Source organism: Mustela erminea, chromosome 9 (genome assembly GCF_009829155.1).
Source record: "Mustela erminea isolate mMusErm1 chromosome 9, mMusErm1.Pri, whole genome shotgun sequence".
Taxonomy (NCBI): Eukaryota; Metazoa; Chordata; class Mammalia; order Carnivora; family Mustelidae; genus Mustela; species Mustela erminea.
Window position 1 is genome coordinate 63,720,986 of NC_045622.1, and position 27,229 is coordinate 63,748,214.

Below are 27,229 nucleotides of genomic sequence, written 5' to 3' on the forward strand. Positions count from 1 at the left end.
CCACAATGGTTGGACACACCATTAGTACCTGGACTGAGCAAATAGCAGTCACCTGGCCTTCCAGGCTCCTAGAGCTGAGCTCTCATCCCCCTGCCTCCCACCCTCACCCGAGGCCATTAGAGCCCCTCCAGCTGAGCTCTCATTAAGATCATCATTTCTTTCTCTGACTCTGAGGTTGTTGCATCTTGCATCAGTTCCCTCTCTTCAGATCTTCCCAAAGTCCCAAGGCTTGCCCACTAAGGGACAGAGATTGCCCCCCCTTTCAGCATCTGTGGCTTACAAGAGACATGTTGTTACCCAAATTAGCTTCAGGAAGCATGAGGCCATGATGGTTATTTGGTGTTCTCGGAGCTCTTCAAGTCCAGCCCTGAAAGCCAGAGAAGACCTGGGATTGCCCAGTCAATTAGTGCCAGAGTCCAGACTGAGCTCCAAGGGCCATGACGTCCAGACCAGGGCTCTGCCCACATCTCCCACATCACCCACATCAAAACAAGTAGATGCTAAAACTGTGATATCAGAATTGAGGTCTCTCCGCTAGGATTTATCTTTAGTAGATTTGAAAAGGAAATACAATGTTCCTTCTCCTTACATGGGGTAGGAAATAGCCAATTAATTGCCCTTCTCCCTTAAAACAACAACTAGAGTTATAGAGTTAACTCCTATAGAGTTATAAGAGTCCTGAGAATTTTGAAGAGAAATGCAGTGCATGGTAAATGTCAGTTTCAGGCAGCCAACTCCCTTCAGAGCTTGCTACATTATTTTAAGTATCACTTTGCCACTCTGTGGCTGACTTCTCCATAGAGTCTGACCTGGGACCATGTTCAGTTAGGCTGAGAAGCAGAGTCCCACATATATTGACTCTTGTGGGCTGGGTACACCCATCTCCCATTCTCAGGCATTCTGTACAGAGTCTGCAGCTCCAGTCATCCCACTGCACAGCTAAGCCACTGTGTGCTCAGAACATTGCTGCCTTCGCTCTTGTCCCCATCACTAGCTTTTCAAGACCTTGCCCCTCTGGTTGCCTTAGCAGAGCCCTAACACAGACACATTTCCTAGTGTGACAGAGCTGCTGGGGAAAATCTCCGCAAGGCCATGGCCACATTAAAGATGTGCACCTGAGGACTCAGGCTGCAGTGCTGGTTCTTTCCACAAAGATTCTCCATGGAATCTCCCCATCCATTCAGGGATTCCACGTGAAATCTTCCCCTAAGCTGAGTGCTTACAGGGCTGATCACAAGCTTCTAAGAGAGGTTTGACCTGACGTAGCAATTACAAGTTGTTTTAGACTTGAGACCCCACATATTCATGATACCCAGGGTTTTCATATAATGGGAATAACACCTAATTACAGGGTCGTTGCACGGTTTTAAAAAGATGATACAGGCACAAGCACCCAGTATAGTGTCTGCCAACCAGCAGGTGCTTGATAAACATGTTTGCCCCTGGCAACCTGAGAAACAGAAAGGGCAATGTCACAAGTGGGACAGTGTGCCTTCCATGTAAGAGCCACAGGAGATCTCTGCAGATTCACTGATTCAATCATTTGTTCAAGAAATATTCACTGAAGCCCTCATCCTGTGTCAGGTTCTATATTGGGCTGTGGAGAGGTAGAGATGAAAGGCCCAGGGGAGTTAAATCAGATGCCTCCCCTAGTGCAGACGTGCAGGCCCCAGGGAGGCTCCCCGAGGGATCAGAGTTGAAAATCAGCTGGACGGCCCCTGGGCCCATGCACACAGCAATGCTCAGCTCTCCCAGCAACCAGCAGACTTGGATTTATGGAAGTGGACTTACCCCATGCACTGTTGGCCCACCTGGCTGGAGGCACTGATGGGCCTATTTATACTTTAGCTTCTACCCATCTCCTCTCTAGCTGTTTCCCATGTTTTACTTTTGAAAACCCCAAACTGGCAGAAGTAGGACAAGTGTTTTAGCAAGTCTGGGCCCCTGCTCTGCTGGATAAAGTGGCAGTGCTAAATGCTCTTTCCAAAGAACCAGATCCCAAGCAGGTTATCTCAAATTAAGGACCAGAAATCAAATTCAGGTATTGGGTTTCTCACTAGACTAACTAGAGATAGATGACAGCTCTCCTCTCATTTTCATGAGACAGCTCATTTGGGTACCATTCTTTCAGTTCTTCCAAAAACATTCAGTGAGCAATTGATATATACCAGTCTGGTCCATGGAGAACCTCCCGGAGGTTTGCTTCCTTGCCTGAACTTTTTTTTTTTTTTTTTGGTAAAATTTTATTTATTTAGTAGACACAGAAAGAGAGCATGCACAAGCAGGGGGAGTGGCAGGCAGTCGGAGAGGGAGAAGCAGGCTCTCCACTGAACAGGGAGCCCAATGCAGGGCTCAATCCCAGGACCCTGAGATCATGACCTGAGCCGAAGGCAGATGCTTAACCGACTAAGCCACCCAGGCGCCCCTCTTTGCCTGAACTTTACAATCTTCTCTTCACATCCATACCACACCATATTATTATATGTCTAGTTCTCTGCCCTTCAACAGAACAGGAGTTCCTTGAAGGCAAGGGCCCTGTCTTTTCATCTCTATACCCTAATGCCAAAGAGCCCAGTACATAGAAGTCAAATACCCGCAAAGAAGACAGACATACACAGGCAGATAAACCAACAAATACCCACACAGCATAGAGTCCTAAAATCTCCCAAGAAGTCACAGAAGCTGATTCTACTCTTCACCCATAAATGCAAATATGGAAGGTAACAATGGCCTGGCCAGGTCACAGGACAAACTAAAGAATATAAATAAGATATAAGAGTATAAGATATAAGAATATAAGATATAAGATGCCACATATTTAAGAAATTGATTTGTTCCGAATCAAACATATTCACATCTGACCAATTTTTTTTCTACTTCAGTTGCAAAAGTTCTAAATAATAGTATTTTGTTAAGTTTCTAAGCTTCTTACTATCTCCTATGAGCAGTACAGAATGTTCTACATGTACATGATCATTTAATCTTCCTAAAAATCCTATACGATAAATACTACTATCACCATCCTCACATTCTAGGTGAGAAAACTTGCCCAAGCTGCACAACTAGTAAGTGGCAGGCAGATTAGACCTCACACTCATGCCCACACATATTGACACCAAAGCTAATGTTTTTATTCTCCATTACACTCAGAATAACTTGGTGAATGAACAGTATAATTCAAATAATTGTCATTAGCATGATTTAGTTTTCTGACTTCAGAGTCATACAAAGACTTGAAACATGCATCATTAGTTCATTTTAAAAATCCTAAATGAGATCAAAGACTTAAGCATAAGAGTTAAACTAGAAAGCCCTTAGAAAACACAGGGGGAAAGCTTCATCACAATGGATTTGGCAAGAATTTCATGGTTAGGACATCAGTGAAAGCAAAAATAGATAAATTATACTTAGCAAAATTAAAAACTTTTGTGCATCAAAGAACACTATTAACAGAACAAAAAGACAACCTGAAATAACAGAAAATATTTACAAATCATATATCTGATAAGGATCTAGTACCCATAAAATGTTTAAAAAAATTCCTACAACTCAACAACAACAACAAAAAAATCCCAATTAAAATGTAGGCAAAACTTAAACTCTATACCATTATACAACAACTCTCTGTTCCCTGCCTTGTTCCCCAGCCCCTGGCAACAACCAGGCTATCTTCTCTATCTGTGACTTCACTACTCAAGGTACATCATGCAAATAGAATCATAGACTATTTGTCTTTTTGTTGTTGTTGTTTAAGATTTATTTATTTGACAGAGATCACAAGTAGGCAGAGAGGCAGGCAGAGAGAGAGATGGGGAAGCCGGCTCCTTGGCAAGCAGAGAGCCCGATGTGAGGCTCAATCCCAGGACCCTGGAATCATGAGCTGAGCCGAAGGCAGAGGCTTTAACCTACTGAGCCACCCAGGCACCCTCTATTTGTCTTTTTGTAACTGGCTTATTTTAGCATAGTGTTCTCAATGGCCATTCCTGTTGTAGCATGTGTCAGAATTTTCTTCCTTATTAAGGCTAAATAATATTCCACTGTATGTATATACCGCATTTTGTTCAGCCATTCGTCTGTTGATGAACACTTGGATTGCTTCCACCTTTGGCCATGAGATTAATGCAGCTATGAACACAGGTATACAAATATCTCCTTGAGTCCCTGCTTTTGGTAATTTCATTTTTTAATTTTTTGGAGGAATGGCCATAGTGTTTTCTACAGAGGATGTACCATTTTATACTCCCACCAATAGTGTACAGGATTCCAATTTCTCCATGTCCTCACAACACTTGTTATTTTCTGTTCTTTTTTCTTAATAGTAGCCATCCTAATGGACGTGAGGTGGCATCTTGTGGTTTTGATTTGTATCTCCCTAAAGATTAGTGATGTTGAGCATCTTTTTGTGTGCTTATGGGCCATTTGTATATCTTATTTGGAGAAATGTCCATTCAAATCCTTTTCCCATTTTTAAGTTAGATTGCTTTTTATTGTTTAGTTGGAGAAGGTCTTTATATATTCTGAATATTCACCCAACAATGCTGGAGCATTTTAAGACATATTTAAGATTCACCATGCTTATAAATTTAACTTATAAGATTTCCAAGTGTAAATTCCAACAATTATTTGCTAGACAACTGAAATATTTAAAAAAGAAAATAAAAAAAAATTTAATTTATAAAAGCAAATATTAGCTAGGTTTATAAATAAAAGTGATTTTTTAAAAATTTTTTATTTTTTATAAACATATATTTTTATCCGCAGGGGTACAGGTCTGTGAATCGCCAGGTTTACACACTTCACAGCACTCACCAAAGCACATACCCTCCCCAATGTCCATAACCCCACCCCCCTTAAAAGTGATTTTTTTAAAAAAGATTTTATTTATTTATATGACAGACAGAGATCACAAGTAGGCAGAGAGGCAGACACAAGTAGGCAGAGAACGGGGGAAGCAGGCACCCTGCCAAGCAGAGAGCCTGATGCGGGGCTTGATCCCAGGACCCTGAGATCATGACCGGAGCCGAAAGTGGAGGCTTAACCCACTGAGCCACCCAGGCGCCCCAATAAAAGTGATTTAAAAATTTTAAAGTGATTGTTAAAATTTGCTACATTTATAAATAGAGTAAGACGTGTAAGTTAAAATTAAAAGTTTAAGGAAAGACTAAATTTAAGTTTAAAAATCAGATTTTAATTTTAAAAATCAAACTAGATCATCTTTCCTGGGCTCCAAACTCACAAAAGAGCCCAGGGAGGTCATACAGTTTGCCCGAGAGTTCAGAAGGCCCCAAAATCATAGCTAAAGACAACTGTGCTGTTGTAATACCTCAAATTTGTATGCCTAGCCTTTGGCTACAAATCACTTTAATAATACTACAGAAAACAAAACAGAGATGATGTTTCTAAACATTCACAACTTGTTAGACTTTCTCATCCTCCAAGTTCCTCCAACAGAGACTACATCTCTGTTACAGGCCTGTACTAGAATGCTGAGCTGAAGAGTCCTAGTTCACATCTCCAAGGACTCACAGTCCTCAACGAGATTGTTCCCTAGGAAACCTGATATTCAGGTGCAAGACACAAGCTCCTCCCGCCTGGTGGTGACTTAAATGGTGAATGGTTCACTAGTCCAAGAGAGTCTGTTCAAAGTTAGTTCCCAACCAATCCTAGGGGGGCAGCAGCTCTCCCTCTGCCTCGGAAGTTTGGTGAATCAGGACAGCGTCCTCTCCATCTGGGGAGTGAGCCAAACCTTGAATCAACACCTTCCCAGGTTTCTCAGTTTGCCACCAACTCAAGGAAATCCCAAACATGCAAAGTCCCAGCTTACAAAATAGATATAGTAGGCATCAAGAGGATTCCTTTGTCTCACAGATTCCCCAAAGAATTGTGTTTGGCAACGAGTATCCCTTGGGCATTTAAATTCTGATTCTTTCTACTCCTGAAATTCAGTTCCTAAGAAACAGGAAGAGACCAGTTATGTGGAAGGAGAGGAACCAGTGGCGCTTTACTTTGGTACTTACCATCTGGGACAGACCCGAGAACCTTGGCCACCTGCCTCAGTTCCTGGATCAAACCCTGGAAGCAGCCTTTACAGAGCAAATGCTGGCAGGGTAGAAACCGGGCCCCCATATCGTGCAGGTCCTGTCGGCACACTGAGCAGGTCTGTACTAGGGCCTCCATCTGACCACTCCTGTGTTTCTGGTCAACTAGTGGCAGCCACATAAACCTCATGCCCATATTGGTGCCCATGCTCATGCCCGGGACCGGGGCTCTTCCAGTGATATCCTCAGGTGTGAAGCAGTGTGTAGAGCGAGCAAGCTCCACTCCCTGTAAGTGAAGCACAAAGCAGAGTGACTCATTTCTTTTGGGTGGGGGATGTTCCTGAACAGGCTAGGGAGGACTCAGAGAGCTGGAGGCTCGTGCCTTGTAGCCTTCAGGCCTCAGCCTCACACCCTCACCTGAGCCCAAAGAGAGAGTCCAGCATCTCCGCTGTAGGAAGCAAAGCGGCAGAGGTCTGCTAGATTGTGTGCTTCTTACAGGGTTTGTTTACTTTCAAAAGTGTCCAGTATCTATCTGTGCTTCTCTTTATTAGTGGACAGGCTTGAGCTGAAATTTCGTTTTGGAAAAGAGAAGGAAATGCATTAAAAGCCAAGTGTATGCCAGGGGCTTCCTGTGCTTCCTATGCTTTATCAGTCCTCACAAGTACTCTTGGAGATAGGCATTATGATACATTCACAAATTAAATAAAGCCATGAGGGACAGGCTGGGGAAGTTGAGGTTCAGAGAGGCTGGGTAATTGTACAAAGACAGCAAAGTTCAAATTCAAAATCAGACTTCACACTTATTTAGCAGAGGGCAGCATAGTAGCCCCATGGAGGTAAGGGCAGTCTGTCTTAGAAGGTTTAAGTGTGGCTGAGTTCATTTCATTAGGCTTTGAGAATACCAAACTCTTTGGTCTCAAACCCCTCTATGTTTTTTAATTATTCAGGACCCTCGGGGCGCCTGGGTGGCTCAGTGGGTTAAGCCGCTGCCTTCGGCTCAGGTCATGATCTCAGGGTCCTGGGATCGAGTCCCGCATCGGGCTCTCTGCTCCGCAGGGAGCCTGCTTCCTCCTCTCTCTCTCTGCCTGCCTCTCTGCCTACTTGTGATCTCTCTCTGTCAAATAAATAAATAAATAAATAAATCTTTAATTATTCAGGACCCCAGAGAGATTTTATTTATTTGGGTTCTATCTACTACTATTTACCATATTATAACTGAAAACTGAGAAAATTAAAACTTAATTCATGCAAAAACAATAAACCTATTACATGTCAACCTGAATAACGTACTTTTTTGGGAAAAAATTAACTATTTTCAAAACAATAAATTTAGTAAGAAGAGTGACATCATTTTTCCTTTTTGCAAACCTCATTAATATCTGTTTTAATAGGAGACAAATGGAATCCTATACCTCCTTCTTCAGTCAATCCACTCTGTGTTGTTTTGTTTATAGTGTATGAGGAAAATCCAGCCTCATGGGGCTGCACAGTTAGAAAAAAATATGGCTATATTTAATAGCCTTGTCAGGTAACTGTGCACCTTCTTTGATTCTACAAGTAGTAGTTTCTTAAAGGCTGGTTGCCATGTGGAATCTGAAACTACATCAGTGAACATTTCTTACCCTGTTACATTAAAATCCACTGTCCTATTTTGCACTGTGAACTGTTCTTTTACTCAGGCATCATCTTATAACACCAAGCATTTGCCAAGTATTTGGAAAATACTGGTTCAATGACTTATGCAGATGCTCTGAGTACTGACGTTTCATTAGACAATAACAAAACATCACACTCTTTCACATTGCCTCAAATCTTACTGAAAAATTCTTTACAAGGAAGATGTCAGACTCAAATAAAGATGTCAGACTCAGAATACCTTTACCAGAATTCTAATTTTTGCTGGGAACTCTAATTTTATCACTGGCAACAAATACTGTCGGGTTTTTTCCTTGAAATGACAGGCTCACTTCATTTTTGAGAAAATACCTGCCAGATTCCCAAGGTTGAATAACCACAGTCTGTCAGTTGTTCTTTCAAGTAAAACTGGTGTCATACAAAAACAAAAACAAAAAAACAGGCTAGTTCAGCTTGCAACTCACACTACAGCACATGTGCAGTTCCTCTCTTTGATAAGTAGAAGTGCTTTATGCATTCTTCCAGTTTCTTCACACGGAATATTAAAAACACGTATTCAAGGACTGAAACGTAGTAAACTATTTACTGCTTCGTCATGGACACTCCTAAGTGAGACTCCCTTCTCTTTCCTTTCTCTCTCTTTTCCTGCAAATGCCTGGTAGCGAAGAACAGCATAACTTGTACCAGCATCTTTGGCTTTTTACACACCATCTTTGGTTTTTCCTTTGGCACAACCAGAGCAAATGCCAACCCAGTGAAAAGGGCAGATAACATCTTAATATTATTATGAAAATGTTTTTGATGCTATGGACACTTGTGGATACCTGTGACCCCATGGACACTTACGGAAGTCTCAGGGACCACCCCCATCCCCCCACCACCTGTCATCGGTCTACAGACAGCACCTTCAGAACTGCGGCATTAGGCTTTAAATAATTACTCTGGGGATTCAAGGTGGTGGCATGGCTTTCCAATACCAGTGGGTACTACTCGGGATGAGTATATAAATAAATATTTCATTTCTGTCTTAGAAAACCAACTGAAGTAACTCTATGAGGATAAGGTTTAAATTAAAGGCATGGCCAAGAAATTGAGTCTCTGATTTGAGGATTGGGGGGCTCCAAATGACTGAACTTCTACCCCCTTCCTCTGGCTGCTTTTCACTACACCTTAGCTCTTCCCTCTCCTTCCTATCTCCTCTGACCTGCGGAAGAGGATAGAGGATAGAGGAAGGCAGGGGTAGCAAATTCAAATGCTCACAGGGGCTAGCCATACAAATAGTTCCACCTAAAAGAATGTGGGCCCAGTGTTGTCAAACCTTAGTTTTCCAAAATGTCAGAAATCCACATTTTTACTTAAACTCACAAACACTGGCAACTAATTACATTTCAAAAACATGAGAAAACAGCATGAGTCAAACAAAACATACCAGTCATTAGCCTGTGACCTCTGCGTTAAGTCCCAGACAAACATGGACTAAATGAACATTATGTGAAAGTCTGGAAGGACAGAAAACCTCTCATATAACATTACCTTGCTACAAATCCCTCCTTTTAACACCTTACAGCCTGATCTGAGGGTTTCTACAACCTGGCCAAGGAATGGCAGAGCAAGTCATTCCATGTCACACTGGAAGTAAGAATTTCCAAAGACTGTTTGCATGGGTAGGAGAGAACAAAATTAATCATCAAAACAAGTACTTCAGGCAAAAATGGGGAGAGACACACACTAGGTAATGAGAAAACATCCACTCGAGCTAGACGGTGTTGAATGCGACATTATTACCTGTGTACTTGTTTACTGTCTCTTCGGACACAGTCCTAGGACATGACTTAGTCTTTCTTGTTCACCCTTGTCCCTGCTCCTCACTACCTGACAGGCATATATAGTGTCTGAACATAGCATGCGCTCAATAAATATTTCTAAAATGAAAGAATGAATCTCAGCATTTTTCAACAAGAAAAATAAGATCCAAAGAGAATATACTGTTTGTTCAATATCATTTGGCTAGCTGGGGAAGGACCCCAAACTTCTGTGTTCCTTCTGCTAATTTTATCATTTGAAATTAAACGAAAACCCAAGTATTTAAGCCCTTCTTTATTGTGCTATTGGATAAACTGCCCTCTAATGCACAAAAATTCCTCTCTTCACATTTTGTTATTCTGAGTTTAATGGCAACAAGGTTTTCCATCCTAGCTTCCAACAAAACTCTAGGAATGCATTTTCCATGTAGTACCATGATATGTTTTTTTAAGGTTTTATTTATTTGACAGACAGAGATCACAAGTAGGCAGAGAGGCAGACAGAGAGAGGGGAGGGGAAGCAGGCTCCCCGCTGAGCAAAGAGCCCAATGTGGGGCTCGATTCCAGGACCCTGGGATCATGACCTGAGCTGAAAGCAGAGGCTTTAAACCACTGAGCCACCCAGGTGCCCCGTAACATGATATTTTTTAAAAATCTATTCAACACAGTACAGAAAGACTCTCGGAAATTAGATTATTTTTACTTTGTGCTGAAGACAACCCTGTGGTCCTGCGGATTTTCCTCCAAATGCCATATTGCCATATATCAACAACTACTTATAGAGGCAAAAACAACCACAACAAAAACAAAACAAACAACAGCAACAAAACCACCTGAACCTGGTAGTTGAAAGTGGTAACTATACATGCTACTGGTGCATAAATTACTATAATCCATTTTGGGGGAAAAGAAACAGCATAAAATGAATTATAAAAATATTCATACCCTATAATACAGCCATCTCACTCCTGGGAATTTACCCTAAACAAGTTATTCAATAGAAGAAAAAAACCACATACACACAAATGTTCACTGCATCACTGATAGCAGAGGACACGATAAGAATAACAACAACAACAACAAAAACAGGAGAAAATGGCTTGGTAAATTATAGTATCTGCTGAAGATAAATTAGTCTTAAGCTATTAATAATAATAATCATGAAGACCAGGTAGTGATTCAGAAAAATGTCATGATATCAAATGAAAAGCAGAATACAAAAGGATCTGTGTGCTACAATCATCAGCTTTGTAGGTACCTTTTCCATGAAAGGTAATATTCAGACATAAAAAGAGCATTGTAAGGTATTATGATTCAAGATGTTTATTTTTTTTTACATTTTCTTTAATGTTTCACTGACTTTTCTATTATATGCAGTTCTTAAAAATCCTTTCTAAAATAAATTTGGATTTCTCAGTTTTTCCAGCATTCTCACTGAAAAAGAATAGAAACCCTGGCTCTTCCCATCTTAAATGAACAATCCTCTACTTGAAAAAGGAAAGCAACATATTATTTCCAAATGTCTGAACCTAAAGACGGAGTGCAAGTAAACTGGATCCACCCATTTTGTGGTTGCTGTCGGAAGGACTGCTGAGAACTCAGGAACCCAGAGGGGAGAGGAAGAAAGAGGGATCACAGGGTCCTCTTCAGGGTGGGGGTGTGTTCATAAGGTCCCCTGGAGAAAGGTCTGGGGTACCAAAAAGTTCAGCACATTTACCTGTCTCGCCAGGTTGCTGCCTGGCATCATCTCCCTTCTGCTCATTTCACAGGTATTTTCTGAGGCCCTGACTCTCTGGGGGAGCCCAAATGCCTGAGATGTCACAAGGCCACGCTCTACTTCAGAAGAGATGTCACAGAGAAGCAGGCCTCTCAGAGGTCAAGTCTCAGGGTCATGTTCCATGTGCCTGAGTGGAGAAGGACAGGTCACCAAATGCCTAATGTCTGAATGCTTCTCGGTGTCAAACTTCATTTGTTCTCTCAGAGCTAGTCAACCTAGGGAAACTGACCTGCACTGACAAAACACACATAAGCCTTATGTTAAAGCTATAGGATTTCCTTGGGAATGAAAGGGAGCCTTCTAGAAACCAGAGCCAGATGATTGCCCAGGGCATGCCCTCTACCCTGGAGATGAAACCACCAATGAGAAGAGCATTAAGTGAACACAGAACCCCACACAGAGTGCTGGTCTACTCAGGGAGAATGTCCATTCTGATGGATGGCCTGAGGGGTAGAATATAGCTCCTCTATACCCATGGAAGCTGGCAAAACTACCCAGAAGTAGTGCTCATGACCCAGAACCCTACCACTACCCCTGGACAGTCTTGGTCCTTGCTCTAGTCCTCCTTACAGGACACTTGATGGTTACCTTTCATTCCCAGAGCTCTGCCCAGCTTACCTCCATTCATAGACCATGTTCCCAAGGATAGCTCAGTTCGTCTCTTGGGCCCTTAATGGCCAGATCTGATTCAAATAGGGGGTGATCTCTTCTTAGGTCTCACCCCCCACTCTCAAGGCCACTCTTTCTGCTGGTCACAGGCAGTATGTAATCAAGGACTGAAGGACTGATGAAGACCATAATGCTGTGAGGTCAGAGAGGGAGTGGTCACTGAGGTAAAAACAGATCTGGAAAGAGAAAACTAAAGACTAGGTAGGCCCAGGCTCTGTCTCTTGGCAGCTTTGTAGCCTCTGGCAAGTGGCTCAACCTTCAGTGCCACAGTTCTCTCATTCTTATTCATAAAAGGGTGCTGGTAGTGCTGACCTCTCAGGCAAATACATTTTGTAAACTGCAAGGTGTACTTGGCTATTATCATTGTGGAAGAAGCAGAATATAAGGTGGGCCTTGAAGGCTGAGGAAGATTCAGGATATCTGATCAGGAAGAAGATGAGCACTACAGACGTGAGAAATGGCACCAGCACAGGCAAAAAGGCAGAAGAGATGTATCAAGTCTGGCTGCAGGAAAATCTCGCGTAAGAGGAGAAGCTGAGGTTAGTTTGGAAAGGCAAGTGGGCTGTATTCTGTTGTAATAGGGAGCTCTCCAACTTTTTTGATCAAATAAGTGAAAGGATGAAAGCCATGTTTTGGGAAGATGAACCTGGCAGAGATGTGAAGGATAAATGGATTGGAGGAGGGTTAGAATGCAGCCAGGATGGCCACAGAAGGCTGCTGAACTCAAGAGACATGATGAGGGTCTTAATGAAGGGAGTGGCATGGGGCCTTAACAGGAGGAAGCAGATCTGAGATATAGAACAAAAGGATATGGTGACAGTGTATTAGGGGAAATGAAGGCTTGGGAACAATTTTCAGGTCTCCGTGACATCACTATCTAGGTGGACAAGGGTGCCGCTCACCAAGATATAGTATAAAGAAGGCACCAGTGAGCAGAGAAGACTGAAGTCTTTGAATATGTTTACCAGGTTTGTCTGTAGAATGTTCAAGGAATAATAATCAGAGATTAAGTAAATACAGGAGTGTGGAGCTCAGCAACGGAGATGTGAATTGAGGCCACCCAAAATAAGCTCACCCAAGGACTGTGTACTGTGAAAAGTTAAGAGAGGCAAGGACCAGAGGCTGAAAAATAGCAACACTTAAATGATTAATAAAGTTAAAAGAACCTGAAAAGACTAAGAAATGGCCAGAGAGATAGGAAGAAGAGAAGTTTCTAAAAGGAGTGAAACAGGTAAAGTACAACAGAAAGAATGAGTGGTAAAAGGAATGGGAAGAGTCCATTCAATTTGTTGGGTTTTTTTTTAAGATTTTATTTATTTATTTGACAGAGAGATTACAAGTAGGCAGAGAGGCAGGCAGAGAGAGAGAGGAGGAAGCAGGCTCCCCGCTGAGCAGAGAGCCCCATGCGGGACTCGATCCCAGGACCCTGAGATCATGACCTGAGCAGAAGGCAGAGGCTTAACCCACTGAACCACCCAGGCGCCCTCAATTTGGTATTTTTTAATTGATGATTTGAGTCAGAGTGGTGTGCCTGAGGGCTAGATTGCTGCAGAGTAAACAATGAATGGGAAATCAACAAATGGACAGAATTCAGACTACTCTTTTGGGGAGCTTGACTGTAAAGGAAAGAGTAAGGGTGCTAGGTAGCTATCAGTCAGGGAGAATTTAGGATATTTCGCTAAAACATGTTACCTGACAGGAACGGGGTAGGGAAGATACACACATAGAGTAATTGAAAGAATGGGATTTTTGGACACCTGTTGAGACTGAGAAATGGCTCTTCCACTGAGTGAGGTGACAGTAAGTACATTCAGTCACATTAATTTGTTGAAGGTTGCTACATGCCAGGAACTGGGAGTGCGTGGATACAAGAAAATAATCCTGAACTACCACGGAATTTGGTGGAGAAGGGAAGATAAACGGGGTCGACAATTATATTAAGAGCTGCCTACGAGACTGCGTGCGAGTACACGTGGGAGAAGTAAACAACAATGGCTGAATGGGCCAGAGAAGTTTCGCAGGTTCGAGGTTGAGCAGGGGTTCCCTGGTGCGAGAGAGAGGGTCACGGCCATGTCAGATAGATTCAAGTGAAAATTAAAATTTGGTGGTTAGAAAAAAGTACTTAAGAGTCTGCATTAAAAGGGCCATAAAGCAACCAGGTATATAGATCCCTGAATTACTAAGTATTCTTCAAACTGGGGATGCCCAGGATGATAGCACAAAGGCAAAGATGGAATTAAGACCGAGTGCGTCCTCGGGTGTGGGTGAGCAGGTGCCGGTGGGTGGTAGACACCTAGGAAAGGACTCAAAGGGAGCAGAGCGAGATACCCGGTGGGCACACTGAGGGTCAAACAACGCCTCGCGAATCCGCACCGCTGCCAGAGAACAAGCAAACAACCGCTACCGCTAGAGCCTAGCAGACCACAAAGAAGAACGCGAGGTGCGAGGAATGGCTCAGAGTTGGGCGTCTGGCGAAGACCTGAGTGAGATAGGGTGGCTTAGGCGGGTTCCAGAGCAAAAGCGCCGCGACGGCGTGCAGCACACAGCGCCCCAAGCCGCGGATTCTGCGACAGCTCTGAGCCTCAGAACCTGAGGGAATGAGGTGTGCGCGCGCAAGGAATTCCGGGCGCCACCGCAACCCGGACTCCGCAGAGAAGTCCAGTTCAAAGAAGGGACAGCCTAGTCTGGCAGTCACGCGAGACCCGCGAGACCTACGAAACCCGCGAGACTCAAGAGACACCGCCCTAAGCCCGGCCTCCCTGCCGGAAGTGAGTCTCATTGGCTCCGCCCCCGTCATCGGTACCTCGCGAGATTTCGCGAAAGCCTCCCTTTTCCGTCTGGGCTGCCGATATGGTAGGTGGTTCTTTTTGTGCCTCTGCTTAGTTGCGGGTGCAGGCCGCGAGCACTACTCGAGTTACACCCAGCCACCTACCCCCGATCTTGGCCCGGCTTTCCAGGCCGTCCATGGCGGACCTCAGGGCAGGGTGGCCGGCATCGGCCCTGGAGTCGGGCCGCGTGCTTTTCCTGGGTTCGAATCTCTTGAGACACGGGGACCCGCGCGCTCGGGCGCCGCCTTGATGAGGCCGCATGGCCCCGGGCCAGTCCGTAGCTTCACCTTTGCTGAATGTGTCCCAGCGCAGATACTTGATCCCCAAAGCCTACAGACCCTTCGCACACGCTCAAGCTCGCCCTCTGCCCCATCTCCCTTTGGCCTTATCACCAAGCACCTTTTTCCATACAGCCTTCCAGACTGAGGAAGACCCGGAAACTTCGGGGCCACGTGAGCCACGGCCACGGCCGCATCGGTAAGTGTCGGCATCCCATCCTGGTCGGCTTTGAGCTCTCCCCGCTGGGTACTTACCTAGCCGGGAAGTGGGTAGGGTAGAAGTGGGTTCGCCTTCTGCGAATTTGACTGTTAGCGGTTGGTTTGTTTTTTTTTTTTTTTGGAGAATTTTTAGAATTCTCTACAGTACTCTGCTTGAAGAAAATTTAACATCAGTTGGGGGAATGAAATTTGGTTGGGGCAAGGTGTTAATTTGTCGAAGGCATGGAGTACTGTGGATAGTGCTATGATGTGGAACATTGCAGAGATGTTTCACCCGGAAACTTGAGGGAATAGCAGTGCTTAAAGAGGTACTGTAGACTGGGAACAAGATAAGTAAATATGTAGAAGTGTGGGGAAAGGAGAAGAATTGAGGGGCTGGAGAAGGCTATAGCCATGTAGCTTTGTATTCTTGCAGGCAAGCACCGGAAGCACCCAGGAGGCCGGGGTAATGCTGGTGGCATGCATCACCACAGGATCAACTTCGACAAATAGTGAGTGTTTTTCTTGGCTTGTACTTCTCCTGGCACTGACAGTTTGGAGTTAGGGGCAGAGGGTTGACTCAGGACACCTTCAATGGGAAGAAAGCCTCTTACCCTGGAAAACCTTGTGTGTGGCTGAGTTTTACCAAGTTAACATTTGATGCAAACTGAGAACTTTTCATCGAGGCTAGAGTCACGCTTGGGTATCCGCTTATTGCCTTAGTGTGCTAGAGCCCTCGAAGAGTAATTGCTGACCTTATTCACTGGCTGTGACCCTCATGGCATAGTCAGTCACCGGGTTAGTGACATCAGATTAACTATGCACCTCCTAGATTGACTTATGTCCCCAAATTTGTTTAGAAAATCTCTTATCACAAGAATGTGTAAAATTGCCATAAAATACTGTCAAGTGATCTTGAAGACCTCGTCTTGGCATTGCCTCTGACTTTTTCAGTGACTTCTCCTGGTTCCATGAAATAAGGCTAGTCTTCTACTCCCGAGCATCTTTGGTGGCTTCTTTTTTAAATATTTGTTTTAGCTCAACAATGGATAGAATACCTGCTGTGTCACTGTTGTACAGCAGTGAACAATTTACACTGAAACTAGGAGAGATGAACAATGAAGAGATGAACAATGTGTATCATCTTACACATCACTTCTTAATTGGAGTCAGGTTATAAAAGTGATTGCCCTTCTCTTCCTAGTCACCCAGGTTACTTTGGAAAAGTTGGTATGAGACATTACCACTTAAAGAGGAACCAGAGCTTCTGCCCAACTGTCAACCTTGATAAACTGTGGACCTTAGTCAGTGAGCAGACACGAGTAAATGCCGCCAAAAACAAGACTGGAGCTGCTCCTATCATTGATGTGGTGCGATCGGTGAGTGAAGGAATAGTTGTTGACTTCATATTGTCCTTGCCTCTCAAAATTCTGGATAATCTAATCTATTTGATGAGCTATATGGAATCTCTACCCAGTTACCTACTAGACTATTCCATCTTTTGATAGAATTTCCACAGGTAACTGACCAAAATTGAACTCTAGTTCAGTTGTGATTCACATAAAATATTTGAAGAAGAATAATCTTTACAGTCAGTAATCTTATCCTCACTGTTACTGCCCTGATTTATACAGGTTTGCATTTCTGGTCTAAGCTTTTGGCAGTATCTTAGTTGGCTCTGATCCCTCTTAGACAGCCCCGCTTATGTGAGGCACAGCTCTTGGCCCTTTATGTCCCTTACAGAATAAAATCCTGAGATGTTTGTTATTTATGGATCTCCACTATCTGAAGAGATTTCCACATACCCCAGAACAGTGATGACAAAGCATTTTTGTATGTCTTTTGGAGTTCCAGTCTTGTGTCAGTTTTACCTCCCATGGGTATGGAGATAGTCTAAATCCTAAAGGGGCTTTTGGTTAAGTTTTAAATACCTTTCCCTAGCCTACTTAACACTCCTTGAGCAATTTTGATGGTCAGGACTTCTTGGAACCTTGCTGGGAATGTAGTCTTTATTTTTGCTTATCACCTGGTAATTGAATAGGGTGGGGGAGATGTTTGCTTGAGGCTAGAGTCACATCCTGACACATCTCTTGTCCTGGTGTGCTAGAGTCCTCAGAGAGAATCTGCTGGTCTTGATTCACTGGCGAGGGCAGTCAGTGCCCCCGGTAGTGCCCAGATCAGAAACATGATCTCCTGGGTGGCATAGACTGGCAGGCACCTTTCTTCACCCAGGGAGTTGTCATCTGCTGTGGTGTGTATTAAAGCTTTTTTTTTTCCTATTCCTGCAGGGCTACTACAAAGTTTTGGGAAAGGGGAAACTCCCAAAACAGCCTGTCATCGTGAAGGCCAAATTCTTCAGTAGAAGAGCAGAGGAGAAGATCAAGGGTGTCGGGGGCGCCTGTGTTCTAGTAGCTTGAAGCCCCGTGGGGAGAGGTTCATTAAATGCTAACAAGTGCTTTTTTTTTCTGGTCTGGGTGTAAATTCTTTAGCACCCCTACCTCCTGACCTGTATATCAGAAACCCACCTGATGGATTTCCAGGAGTAAGGGTATGAGGGCCTGAGACTCGGTCAGCTCCCCTCAGAAAGTGTGGAAGAGAGAGCACCAGCACTTAGAGGACTTGACCCAGTACCTAACTAGAACATTTTCATTTATAAAGTGAGAATGATAGCACATGTATGTATCTTAGAGTTGAAAGACCAATTTGCATTGTATATTCTGAATTTACAATGAGTAGGAGAATACACCCTTTAACTGTAATACATGGCTCAAAAGGGGATATTCGGTTAGTTATGTTTTGTTAAAGTAAGCTCTTACCCAGCATGGGACTTGAACTCAAGGCCGTCAGATTAAGAGTTACTTGCTCTACCAACTGAGCCAGTCAGGCACTCCAAAAGGGAAAACTCAGTTTTGTTTTGTTTTTGTTTTTGTCAGAGAGAGTGAGCATAGGCAGACAGAGTGGCAGGCAGAGGCAGAGGGAGAAGCAGGCTTCCTGCTGAGCAAGGAGCCCGATGTGGGACTCCATCCCAGGACGCTGGGATCATGACCTGAGCCAAAGGCAGCCGCTTAACCAACTGAGCCACCCAGGTGTCCCAGGAAAACTCAGTTTTGATGGGGCATTCTAAAGAGTGGACAAAGTGATAGGATTGAAGCGATTGTGAAGGATATAATTCCTGAGCCTAAGGTTTTTCCTCCTTGACTCTGTCTTTTATCATACCATTCCAGAATCTTGAGATGGGGCCCAGTCTGAATCTTGAACACATCGGGGCTTTTACACATGAAAGTGGTTTGGGATCTGAAAAGCATTTGTCAGGATGTACATATCCCTGTGTATTAATGTTCAAAGAACTACATCATGAGATGCTAAAGATTCTAGTCTGAAATTAGCATAGAATTTGGGAAAGCCAGAAGCTGTACTTGGGCTTTCTGAGGTTTGTATCCTACAAAAATGAAACGGTGACCAGTGCTTGTGTGCAGATAGGACCTTCAGATCTCAGGGTAAATTATAATTTGCTACAGTTTTTCTAGTTCTTTCCAAAAATTGTGACGTTTTCTTTGGCCCCAAATAAAGTTGGTGTCTACAACCCTGGCCAAAAAAAATAGGATGACACTTAAAATGCGACTAGGTTTGAGTGGTGGTTTCTTAGTCCTCTAGGGTGATATGTGGGCTGGGAACCATGACTTCCGATGGGACAAATTTGTGACAACCTTTAGAGGATTCTGCAGACCCCCAAGTAAAAGGAAAATGGGCAGCAAACTTAGTGATTTGGTTGAAAAGTGTGCAAAGGCTTTACTCAGTTGGACAAACTGGATAATTCAGATTTGATCTTTGATGATGGAGAAAGGCAAAACTGGTCCCTTAGTGTCTTGGAGGACATACAATATGGAAGCTGAGGTCATGGATCTGAAATGGGTTGTAGTTGATATTGATACTAAGAGAATTTAATGTCTGATTATAATTACACAACGAAGAGTCTAAAAATATCTTGAGATACAGATGGGGTTTGAGCTTTTGACCCAAATCTTAACAGCTGTGTGTGGCATCTTTAAAGACTGAGGATTGTGTGGATTAAAATGGAAGTACTTAACTAAACCTTTTCGACTTCCTGTGAACGATTATGGGAGTGGACAAATTAATTCCCATGGTCTGATAAGTCAAGGGAAAATGATCAAGCAGAGAGAAGAGCAAACATGCTATCCAATTTGGGAAAGTTAAGCAAAATAAGTGTAGTTAGGGACTGGGCTGCAGTGGGAGGTGGGGCAAAGAAAATGGGAATGAGAAAGCAGGAGTAGGATTCAGAAAATTAAATGGATAGGACTTTGCAACTGGATGAATTGGGGTGGGGCTGGCAGCTAAATGGTTAGGCCTGGACAGGTAGGATTTAGCCCATATGTGAAAACAAGTCCCTTAGAAGCCAGTTTCTTACCAAGAAATTTACTGTGTAGCATCACTATCCATAAACAGGGTGGGGTTAAGTGGGATAATACCTATCCTTGTATGGAGGTGTAGATGGCCATGCTGAATGTGAAAGTCCCTCATCCATTTTAAATAGAAGATAATCCAGATACCATGCCATCCCACCTGGCCTTGGAAGGACAGCTGAAGCAGACTCTCCAGCTTGCTTACTCAAGTACCAACAACTAATAGCTGGCAGATGCTTTGATTCAGGTGTTAATCTTGTCAAGGAAGCCAGGAGACAAAACCGTACTTTCATATTGCAAATGAAAAGCACAGACCTATAGGGACCACTTGGCTTGTTTGATGGGACCAAGCGCAAACCTTACAGTTTGACTTTATATTTGCATCAAAGGGGCCACTGCTGAGATACAGTCCACGCTGAAGAAACAAATGAAGCTGCCAAGCTGCTTAGTCTGTGCTGCAGGCAGAGGCCCACACTGCCACTGGTCTTTTTAGTGGCTGATCTGGGTATAGGGTCAATAGAAGTCTTCCCGTAAACGAAGGCCAGAGCTTTGTCAGATAACCTCTAAGTCCGTGGTCTTCAACCATGTTTACCTTCCTCTTCAGACTGGTAAAATAACGTCACCTAGCCCATCAGGCTGACCTGCTTATTTTCTATAGCTTGGATTGCTAAGGATAGGATTTCTGGCCTTATGTACATGTGCTTTAGATACATTTTCATACAACCTCGGAGCTGAAGCTTTAAAAAGAGAAGTTGTCGATATCGGACTCGAACCCATTTTCAAAATCCGCTAACGAATTTAAGGTTTCAATTCAAATACGCGTATTCTTACTTGATGGCCAGGCCACACAAAATCAGCCCCTGGTCTGAAAACCCCTGGTGTGCCTAAGGGCGCACCATCGGCGGAAGGCGGACGACAACGGAGACGGCAGAGGCCACAGCCCTACAGAGCCTGAAGCTCCCGCAGCTGCCCTTGTGGTTTACACTGCCCTACTTCTGCGACGCCATCACACAACACCCACCTCTTCTCGCCTCAGCCCCGGAGAACCACTTCCTGAGGGTGTAAGGTTCTGGTTCCGGGGTCACTTTAACCTCACCCGCTCCACGACCGGAAGCACGTTCGGCACCGGTTCCTTCCGTGGGCGCAGCCAGTTCCGGAATGGGCGGAGCCGGGCTTGTCGAGCGGCCGGGAGACTTTCCTAGGCTTGGCGGGAGGTTTAACTCGGCGGCTCTCGGTGGGCGTGGGCCCCTTCAGAACAGGGGGCCGGGCCAACCTTGCGGCGCTTATGGAAACATGGTTTTTATTCACGTCAAACACGGGAATTTCCAAACTTCTCAGAATTAGCTTGTTAATTGGTTGTCAAAAAGATGAGCGCCAATTACGACGTTCACGGTACCTGGGACACCTGCTTGTACGTACATGGAGATGGAAATAGGAGGACATAAAACTGAGAAGGCATTTCTAATGAGCTGTGTGAGGTGGGGGAGATGTATGTTTTGATAGTTTGAGTTTCTTGCTTAACCAAATGCATATTTAATATAATATATTTAATATAATATAAAAAGCAATATAAATGGACAGAAAATAATTTCCAAGTTACCAGAAACTTGCCAGTACCGAAATGTAGTATTTTCTCTTGGTCTAGAATTTTCATGACTTTCTTTTAAGTTTTCATGACCTTTTAAGTGACACTCACCCCCACCTCCATAGGCAAATAAGATGTTTAGGAAGGCATACTACCACTTTGGCTCTAGAAACTAATTTCGTGTATCACCTTTATTAAGAATGTAAATTGAATTCTGGCTCTGTTTTATGGCCCAATTTTTGTTTTACTTTTATTTCCCCCCTCCTTTTTTTTTTTTTTTTTTTTTTTTAAATACTGCTTCTGTATCTTTATAAATAAGTCATTTGGATACAAGTTACAAGTCTCCATGTAAAAGGGTATTATTATTAGCAAAAATTTGAACTGAGCTGTGATTATAATTAGAATGCTTTTGGGGGAGCCCTAATTCCAATATAAGCTGGAGTTGGAATAATATGGCTTTCCAAAGATACTCCTTCAAAATACTGCCTTTAAGGAACCCAGATTCCTCATTTTGACACTACAGTTTACCAGAGCATGCATATTTAGTTTAAAAACAAACAAAAATGCATTTAGGAAGATGTATTGGGAACCTGCCCTGCTCTAAAAGTTACCAAAGTGATTAAGAAGAAAACCCAGGGCCTTTCTTGACTCCAGAATAGAAGAGGGCTGACACTCTGTAGGCATTGGGGCTTCTGGTAGAGGAAAATCGTTGTGTTGTCCCTGAGTAAGTGCTCTAGGGTGGTCAGAAAGATGGTTTAAAGACACTTATTTTCAATGGTGGCAAAAACCATCCTCTGGGGAGACAGTTTGGAAATGAATGGGGCAGGTTTTTTTTGTCACAATCATGGAGGGTCCAGGTTGCTAGACATCCTGCAATGTATGGGTTGATTCTAAACAACAACAAAAATCTAGTTTAGATCTATCTCCATTTTACACATAATACCCTCCCCCAGGGTATATATACTTCTCAGTTTTCCAGGATTCCAAATGCTGTTTAAGTTAAGGGAAAGCTCATACTGTGTTTTGCTCACAACATTGCCAAAAGCTGTTCAATTCTCTGGCGTGCACAAGTGGCTCAGTCCGTTAAGCATCTGACTCTTAATTTTAACTCAGGTCATGACCTCAGGGTCTTGAGATTGAGCCTGTGCTGGGCTCCATGCTGGGTGTAGAGCCTCTTTAAGATTTCCTCTCCCTCTCCCTCTGCCCCTCCATACCCTCTAAAAAAAAAGTTGTCCAGCTCTCTTACCAATGGTAGCACTTACTCAGTAGAATCTGTTGCTGATACAACACACTTTTATCTGTGCTTGTGTAGCTGCTAAATTCAGTGATTCTATATCCAACCTCATTGTATCTTCTAGTACAGCTATACCCAAGCATTTACATATTTAAATACATGTTAAACAAAATTTTTCCTTTTATTTCTCCCTATTTATATGAAAATTAAGGTATGTTTAGGTAGGTTATCTTATATACCAATTTCATTTCAGGATAGTAAAGGGGGGAATTAGAGTATGTGCTATAGAAAAGGAGAGTGTTGGATCTGATAGGGTTAAGAACCATCTGTTTAGGGGTCATGTAAAACAACTTGAAAGAAGTCCTGACCACTTTTTGTCAACCCCATACCAGGCCGCCTGCTATCATACCCTCCTCTATATTCCCCCAAAGTCTTCCGTGCCTAGTCCATAGTACTCCCTGTGTGGACCCTTGTAGCCCAACCAGAGCCATTATGGGCCTGTACTGATTTTCTGAATTAGGATGAAGCTGTGGCCCTTACAGGAGGAAAAAATCCTTGGGGTTAATCTTAGGTATCCTAAGATTTTAAAGATACATAAAAGTTTCAAATTTTATTTTAAAAAAGGAATTTATACCTATATCTCTTGTGATGTGATCACATATCTGTGAGGATTCTTTGGAATCACATTAAAAAAGAGGGGAGTGGGAGAAGGAAAGGAGAAAGAAACAGCTTTTGGAAACTGTATTATTACTATTTTACTGTTAAGGAATCTACTTCTGTGACCATCATGAAGCCCAGGCTGGGTTAGCAGTAATGAGTCCTGAAGTTAACTATACCGGACCCTGGACTTTCTGTTGATAAGTACTATCTTCTCTACTTTAGCTTGAGAACTCAGATTCAGGAGGCCTCAATCTCTGCCTCCCTATTCCTGGAAGATGCCAAAGCCAACTATGTAAGAGGCTTTTTCAGAGGAGAAGACGACTTTGTCTTCCCAGAAAACAAACCCTTTACTTTAGGAGGAAGATAGCAACCTCAAACCCCAAACAGGTTGGGACCTTGGGAGCCTCAATGGAAATGGGAAGGAAGAGGGGAGTCCAGGATAGGGCTGTCTCCTGTTTAAGTAGGCCAGGGCGGAAGGACAGGAAGGTCTACTTCTTGGTTCAAATTCTGCCAGTGCCAAACTGAATTCAGTTAAGGGAGTTCCAGCTTACTGCCTCATCTTTCGTCTTAGAAATTTTCACAGTCTTTGCTCTGCGAAGGCCTTGGGTGGGTGAAAAGCCTAAGCCACCCATATTTCCTGCCCTGCTCTTCTTGCTTTTCCAAGGAATACTGCAGAGGTCAACAGGAGAAAACTAGTAACAGAGTGACAGAAGAGCTATAGGCAATGGGCCAGAGCTGTGAGCAAGCCTGGGTTGGCTTTTGCTGAGCTTTAACCACCAATGTCAGAACACCCAGTGATGTCTTTTAGTATGAAGTGAGGGCTTCATACTAAAGAGCAAAATTTTAAGATTCACCTAACAGTGGAGCTGCAAGCACTGAGCATTCTTTCCATCATTCTTTCCATCACTGGGAACACTTACACAGAGAGTCTGAACAGCTGGTTATCGAAGTGGCAAGCTGAACAAAACAATGACAAGGTATCTTCTAGACCAGTCATAACAGTTCAAGCCAGAGAACTTGTTTCAGGGGAGGTAAGTGACTCACACTGAAGCTGAACTCTTAAGTGCTCAGTTCCCTGCATGATGGTGTTTCATTCCTGACTGGCCTATCTGAGCCCATCCCCCAGGAGAGAGAACTATAGAAAATGAAGCCAAGGAACACGTAGGGCTCTGGGCCCAAACAACTGTACACTGTTTATTGAGAACACCCGTAGATGGTGGGAAGGAGGGATGCCCTGTACCGCATCGTGGCCACCACGGACTGCGAGCTGGGCCTGGAGAGCACTGGAACAGCCGGGGGTGGGGGGTGGGCTTCCCGTGACTCACTGACCATCATCACAAAGGTGGGAGGAACAAGAGAGGGCCAGGCCCGAGAGTCTGGTACCACGCTGCAAATGGGAATTGATTGGCCTTTGCCTTTCAAAAACGGAGGGTTAGGGGAGGGGGAGTACTGGAAAAAAAATAGAAACTCTAAGATTAATAAAAAAAAAAAAAATAGTCCTCCTGTACATAACAAGACAGCATCTGCTCTCCAGGGCCCAAGACTGGCAGCAGGGGCCTCAGGCAGGCAGGCCTGGAGCCTCCAGGGGAAGATCAGTGGTTCGGCTGAGACAGTCAGCTGCACATAATTGGCCAGTCGCCAGCACCCAGCCCCTTGGGAATATACAAATATTTACCAGATTCTCTTTGCTTGTTACAAAAAGAGATAAGAAAGCTTACAGCAGATTATTTACAAACAGTATCCTGGGATATTGTGAAGGCAGAGGTGGGCTGGCTTGGAGGGCAGGGTCTGTGGGGGCGGAGTAGCCACAGCAGCCCAGAAGGTTCCAAGCTGGCCCCCTCCCCAGGCTCCAGGCATGGCAAGGCACTGGGCTCCGTTACTGGGAAAGGGGCTTAATTCTTCTTGTGGAGGAACTTCATTTTGTTGCCTGTGGGTCAGAGAGGGCAAGGGTGAGAAGGTTTCAGTATCAACTCTTGTAACAGCCTTAACCCTCTCAGTGGGAGATCTGGTTAGAAAGACTGGATTTTAGCTGAGACGGATCTGATCCGGGGCAGTGAAAATATGCTAGAGTTCTAATTAGGGCACTGGTATCAATCACTCTGTAGCTATGTGCAAGCTATTTAACTTCTTTGGCCCCAATTTCCCTTTAAACTGAGACATGCTATGAAGACAGTGGAGGTTTTCAGAGAAGGGCACTCTGGCACTGAGACTTTTGTAGACCCCTTTAGGCCTAGAGAAAAGCTCACTGCCCCCAGAATCCTCATATACACTCAGGAAGGAACACGCAGGAAAAGACCTGATTTATGTAAGGATCTCTGGTTTCTCCTGGTTCTGCAATTTAATGTGCTTAATAGGGGCGCTTGGGTGGCTCAGTGGGTTAAGCCTTTGCCTTCGGCTCAGGTCATGATCTCAGGGTCCTGGGATCGAGCCCCGCATTGGGCTCTCTGCTCAGCAGGGAGCCTGCTTCTTCCTCTCTCTGCCTACTTGTGATCTCTGTCTGTCAAATAAATAAATAAAATCTTAAAAAAAATATACTGTGCTTAATGCTCTTGGAGGACTGGGCTGAGAACCTCTTCATCAGGGGATCTCTTACTCTTCTGTCTACAGCTCCAATATAAATACCCTCTGGTACTGGTTTAGAGTAGTTTGGGTACAGATCCCCCAGCCCCAGCTTCTTGCTGAACATCTATCTCATCAGTGACCATGCTACTTACCCAAACCTCGGAGAAACTTATTCATCCCACTCTGCTCAGTGTCTGGGAGTTCCTCTAAATACTGCTCCACTCGCTGCTCAAAGAGGCCTGGGGAAGAGGAGGAACAGGGAATAGAACCATCATTGCAGGAAGGGAAGGGAGGCCTATTGGAGGGGACCATGGGCCCAGAGAAACAAAGGATCTGCAATTACAATTTATGGGAGCATCTTACTAGAATTCAGACGGTCTCATCATCAGAACTGTAGTTAATAACATCTCACTGTGCTCACTTGCTGAAGCAAGAGGCCCTCAGCACCTTGCTTCCCAGCGCATGTGCCTGAGCTACACTCTGTAAGGCAAAGTTGCCACTCCTTGTTTCAGAGCTGGTGCCTTCTCTAGGTCCTCTTAGAACACTCTACCATGTTGTTCCAAAAGGTTTGTTAGACTAAATGGATGGTATTAGTGAACAGAAGATGTAACTAACAACCCTGAGGTTAGAAAAAAAGATCTTGATGAGATTAAAAAAACAAAACAAAACAAAAAAAAAAAAACACAAAAAAAAGTCCTAGAGTGAGCTGAGCTGATATTAGACACAAGGTAACCTATTCTGAATGGAGGCTGCCACCAACCCCAAGAGCTAGCTCAATTTTCTTCATGGCTTCTCCAACCTCTGGTTCTTAGAACCCCCTAAATTGCTCAGTCTGGCCTTTTTCTCTGACTGAGAAGGGCATCTGGGGAAGGGATGGGCAACCAATGGTACGCTGCGCTTGGGTGGAGGGAGACGCTACCAGCCACATGGCTGCGGCCTGTGCACAGTCTCGTGAAGGCATTTACTGCAACAGGAGGAGAAGAAAGCTCTGTTGGTGGTTTCTAGCAGAAGAAAGGGATGGTAGGAGGCCTGGCCCAGACAACAGCTAAGAGCTTCTGTCATGGTGCACAGTTACTCTGGCCTGCTAGTAGCAGACAACTTATACAAGAGGGCCCATAGCCCCCAACCCCAATCTCTTCTGGCCTTACCCTTTGCCCGACACTTTCTTAGCTCCCTGTCTTGGATGAAGCCGGCAAACATCTGAGACTCCATAAAAACCTCAAGAAAACGACGGATGCTCTTGGAGGCCACAGACTTGCGGAAGGCCTCTCGCTGAAAGGCCCTCTCTCCCTTCTCGCTCTGAGTCAGGAAGAGGGAGTAGTGCCCGACAGTCTCCACAAAGAACCGGATAAACACCTCTGACACGAGCCCATTGAGGGTATTACATTCTGGAAGAGAAAAGACAAATCTTCAAAGTTCAGGCCAAGAACCGGTCATCTCCAACCTCCAACCCCAATCTCTACCTGGTATTGTCTCCCTCTCCCCAAGAGAATTTCTAGCCAGAACCACTTAGTGGTTTTTGAAACTTTATCTCTTATGCTC

The 27,229-nt window shown here is 44.1% G+C and overlaps 3 protein-coding genes and 2 non-coding genes across 16 annotated transcripts in view; 3 read left to right on the forward strand and 2 right to left on the reverse strand.

The window, feature by feature from the left end:
- Positions 1-14,653, reverse strand: part of TRIM66 (tripartite motif containing 66) — a 60,089-nt gene extending 45,436 nt beyond the window's left edge. Inside the window, exons 1-3 of one of the 6 annotated variants that reach the window (XM_032357974.1) lie at positions 11,871-13,270; positions 11,193-11,379; positions 6,018-6,324 (exon numbers count right to left, since the gene is read on the reverse strand). In XM_032357974.1, the coding sequence (XP_032213865.1) occupies positions 6,018-6,324; positions 11,193-11,237 (352 nt within the window). In that variant the 5' untranslated portion in view covers positions 11,238-11,379; positions 11,871-13,270. Of the gene's footprint in view, positions 1-6,017; positions 6,325-6,455; positions 6,953-11,192; positions 11,380-11,870; positions 13,271-14,400 lie in introns of those variants that run through there. The other 5 variants (XM_032357978.1, XM_032357975.1, XM_032357979.1 and 2 more) reach the window with 5 other exon arrangements.
- Positions 14,654-14,681: 28 nt separating this feature from the next.
- RPL27A (ribosomal protein L27a) lies at positions 14,682-17,685 on the forward strand. The gene is made up of 5 exons (XM_032357982.1): positions 14,682-14,774; positions 15,163-15,226; positions 15,662-15,737; positions 16,430-16,604; positions 17,514-17,685. The coding sequence occupies exons 1-5, from the start codon at positions 14,772-14,774 to the stop codon at positions 17,640-17,642; spliced, it is 447 nt and encodes a 148-aa protein (XP_032213873.1). The 5' UTR covers positions 14,682-14,771; the 3' UTR covers positions 17,643-17,685.
- On the forward strand, positions 15,906-16,036 carry LOC116600469. The gene has a single exon (XR_004289670.1). It is a non-coding gene; the product is annotated as a small nucleolar RNA SNORA3/SNORA45 family (small nucleolar RNA).
- On the forward strand, positions 17,284-17,414 carry LOC116600468. The gene has a single exon (XR_004289669.1). It is a non-coding gene; the product is annotated as a small nucleolar RNA SNORA3/SNORA45 family (small nucleolar RNA).
- Positions 17,686-24,280: 6,595 nt separating the features above from the next.
- DENND2B (DENN domain containing 2B) overlaps positions 24,281-27,229 on the reverse strand; it is a 148,818-nt gene continuing 145,869 nt past the window's right edge. For all 7 annotated transcript variants that reach the window (XM_032359633.1, XM_032359635.1, XM_032359634.1 and 4 more), the window contains 3 exons: positions 26,836-27,075; positions 25,840-25,926; positions 24,281-25,052 (listed from right to left, as the gene is read on the reverse strand). In XM_032359633.1, the coding sequence (XP_032215524.1) occupies positions 25,018-25,052; positions 25,840-25,926; positions 26,836-27,075 (362 nt within the window). In that variant the 3' untranslated portion in view covers positions 24,281-25,017. The remainder of the gene's footprint in view (positions 25,053-25,839; positions 25,927-26,835; positions 27,076-27,229) is intronic.

Excerpts from the sequence above, each read along its gene's own strand:
- RPL27A (XM_032357982.1), top strand. Across the intron at positions 15,738-16,429 it reads AGGATCAACTTCGACAAATA|TCACCCAGGTTACTTTGGAA; the intron begins GTGAGTGTTTTT and ends TTCTCTTCCTAG. Across the intron at positions 16,605-17,513 it reads TCATTGATGTGGTGCGATCG|GGCTACTACAAAGTTTTGGG; the intron begins GTGAGTGAAGGA and ends CTATTCCTGCAG.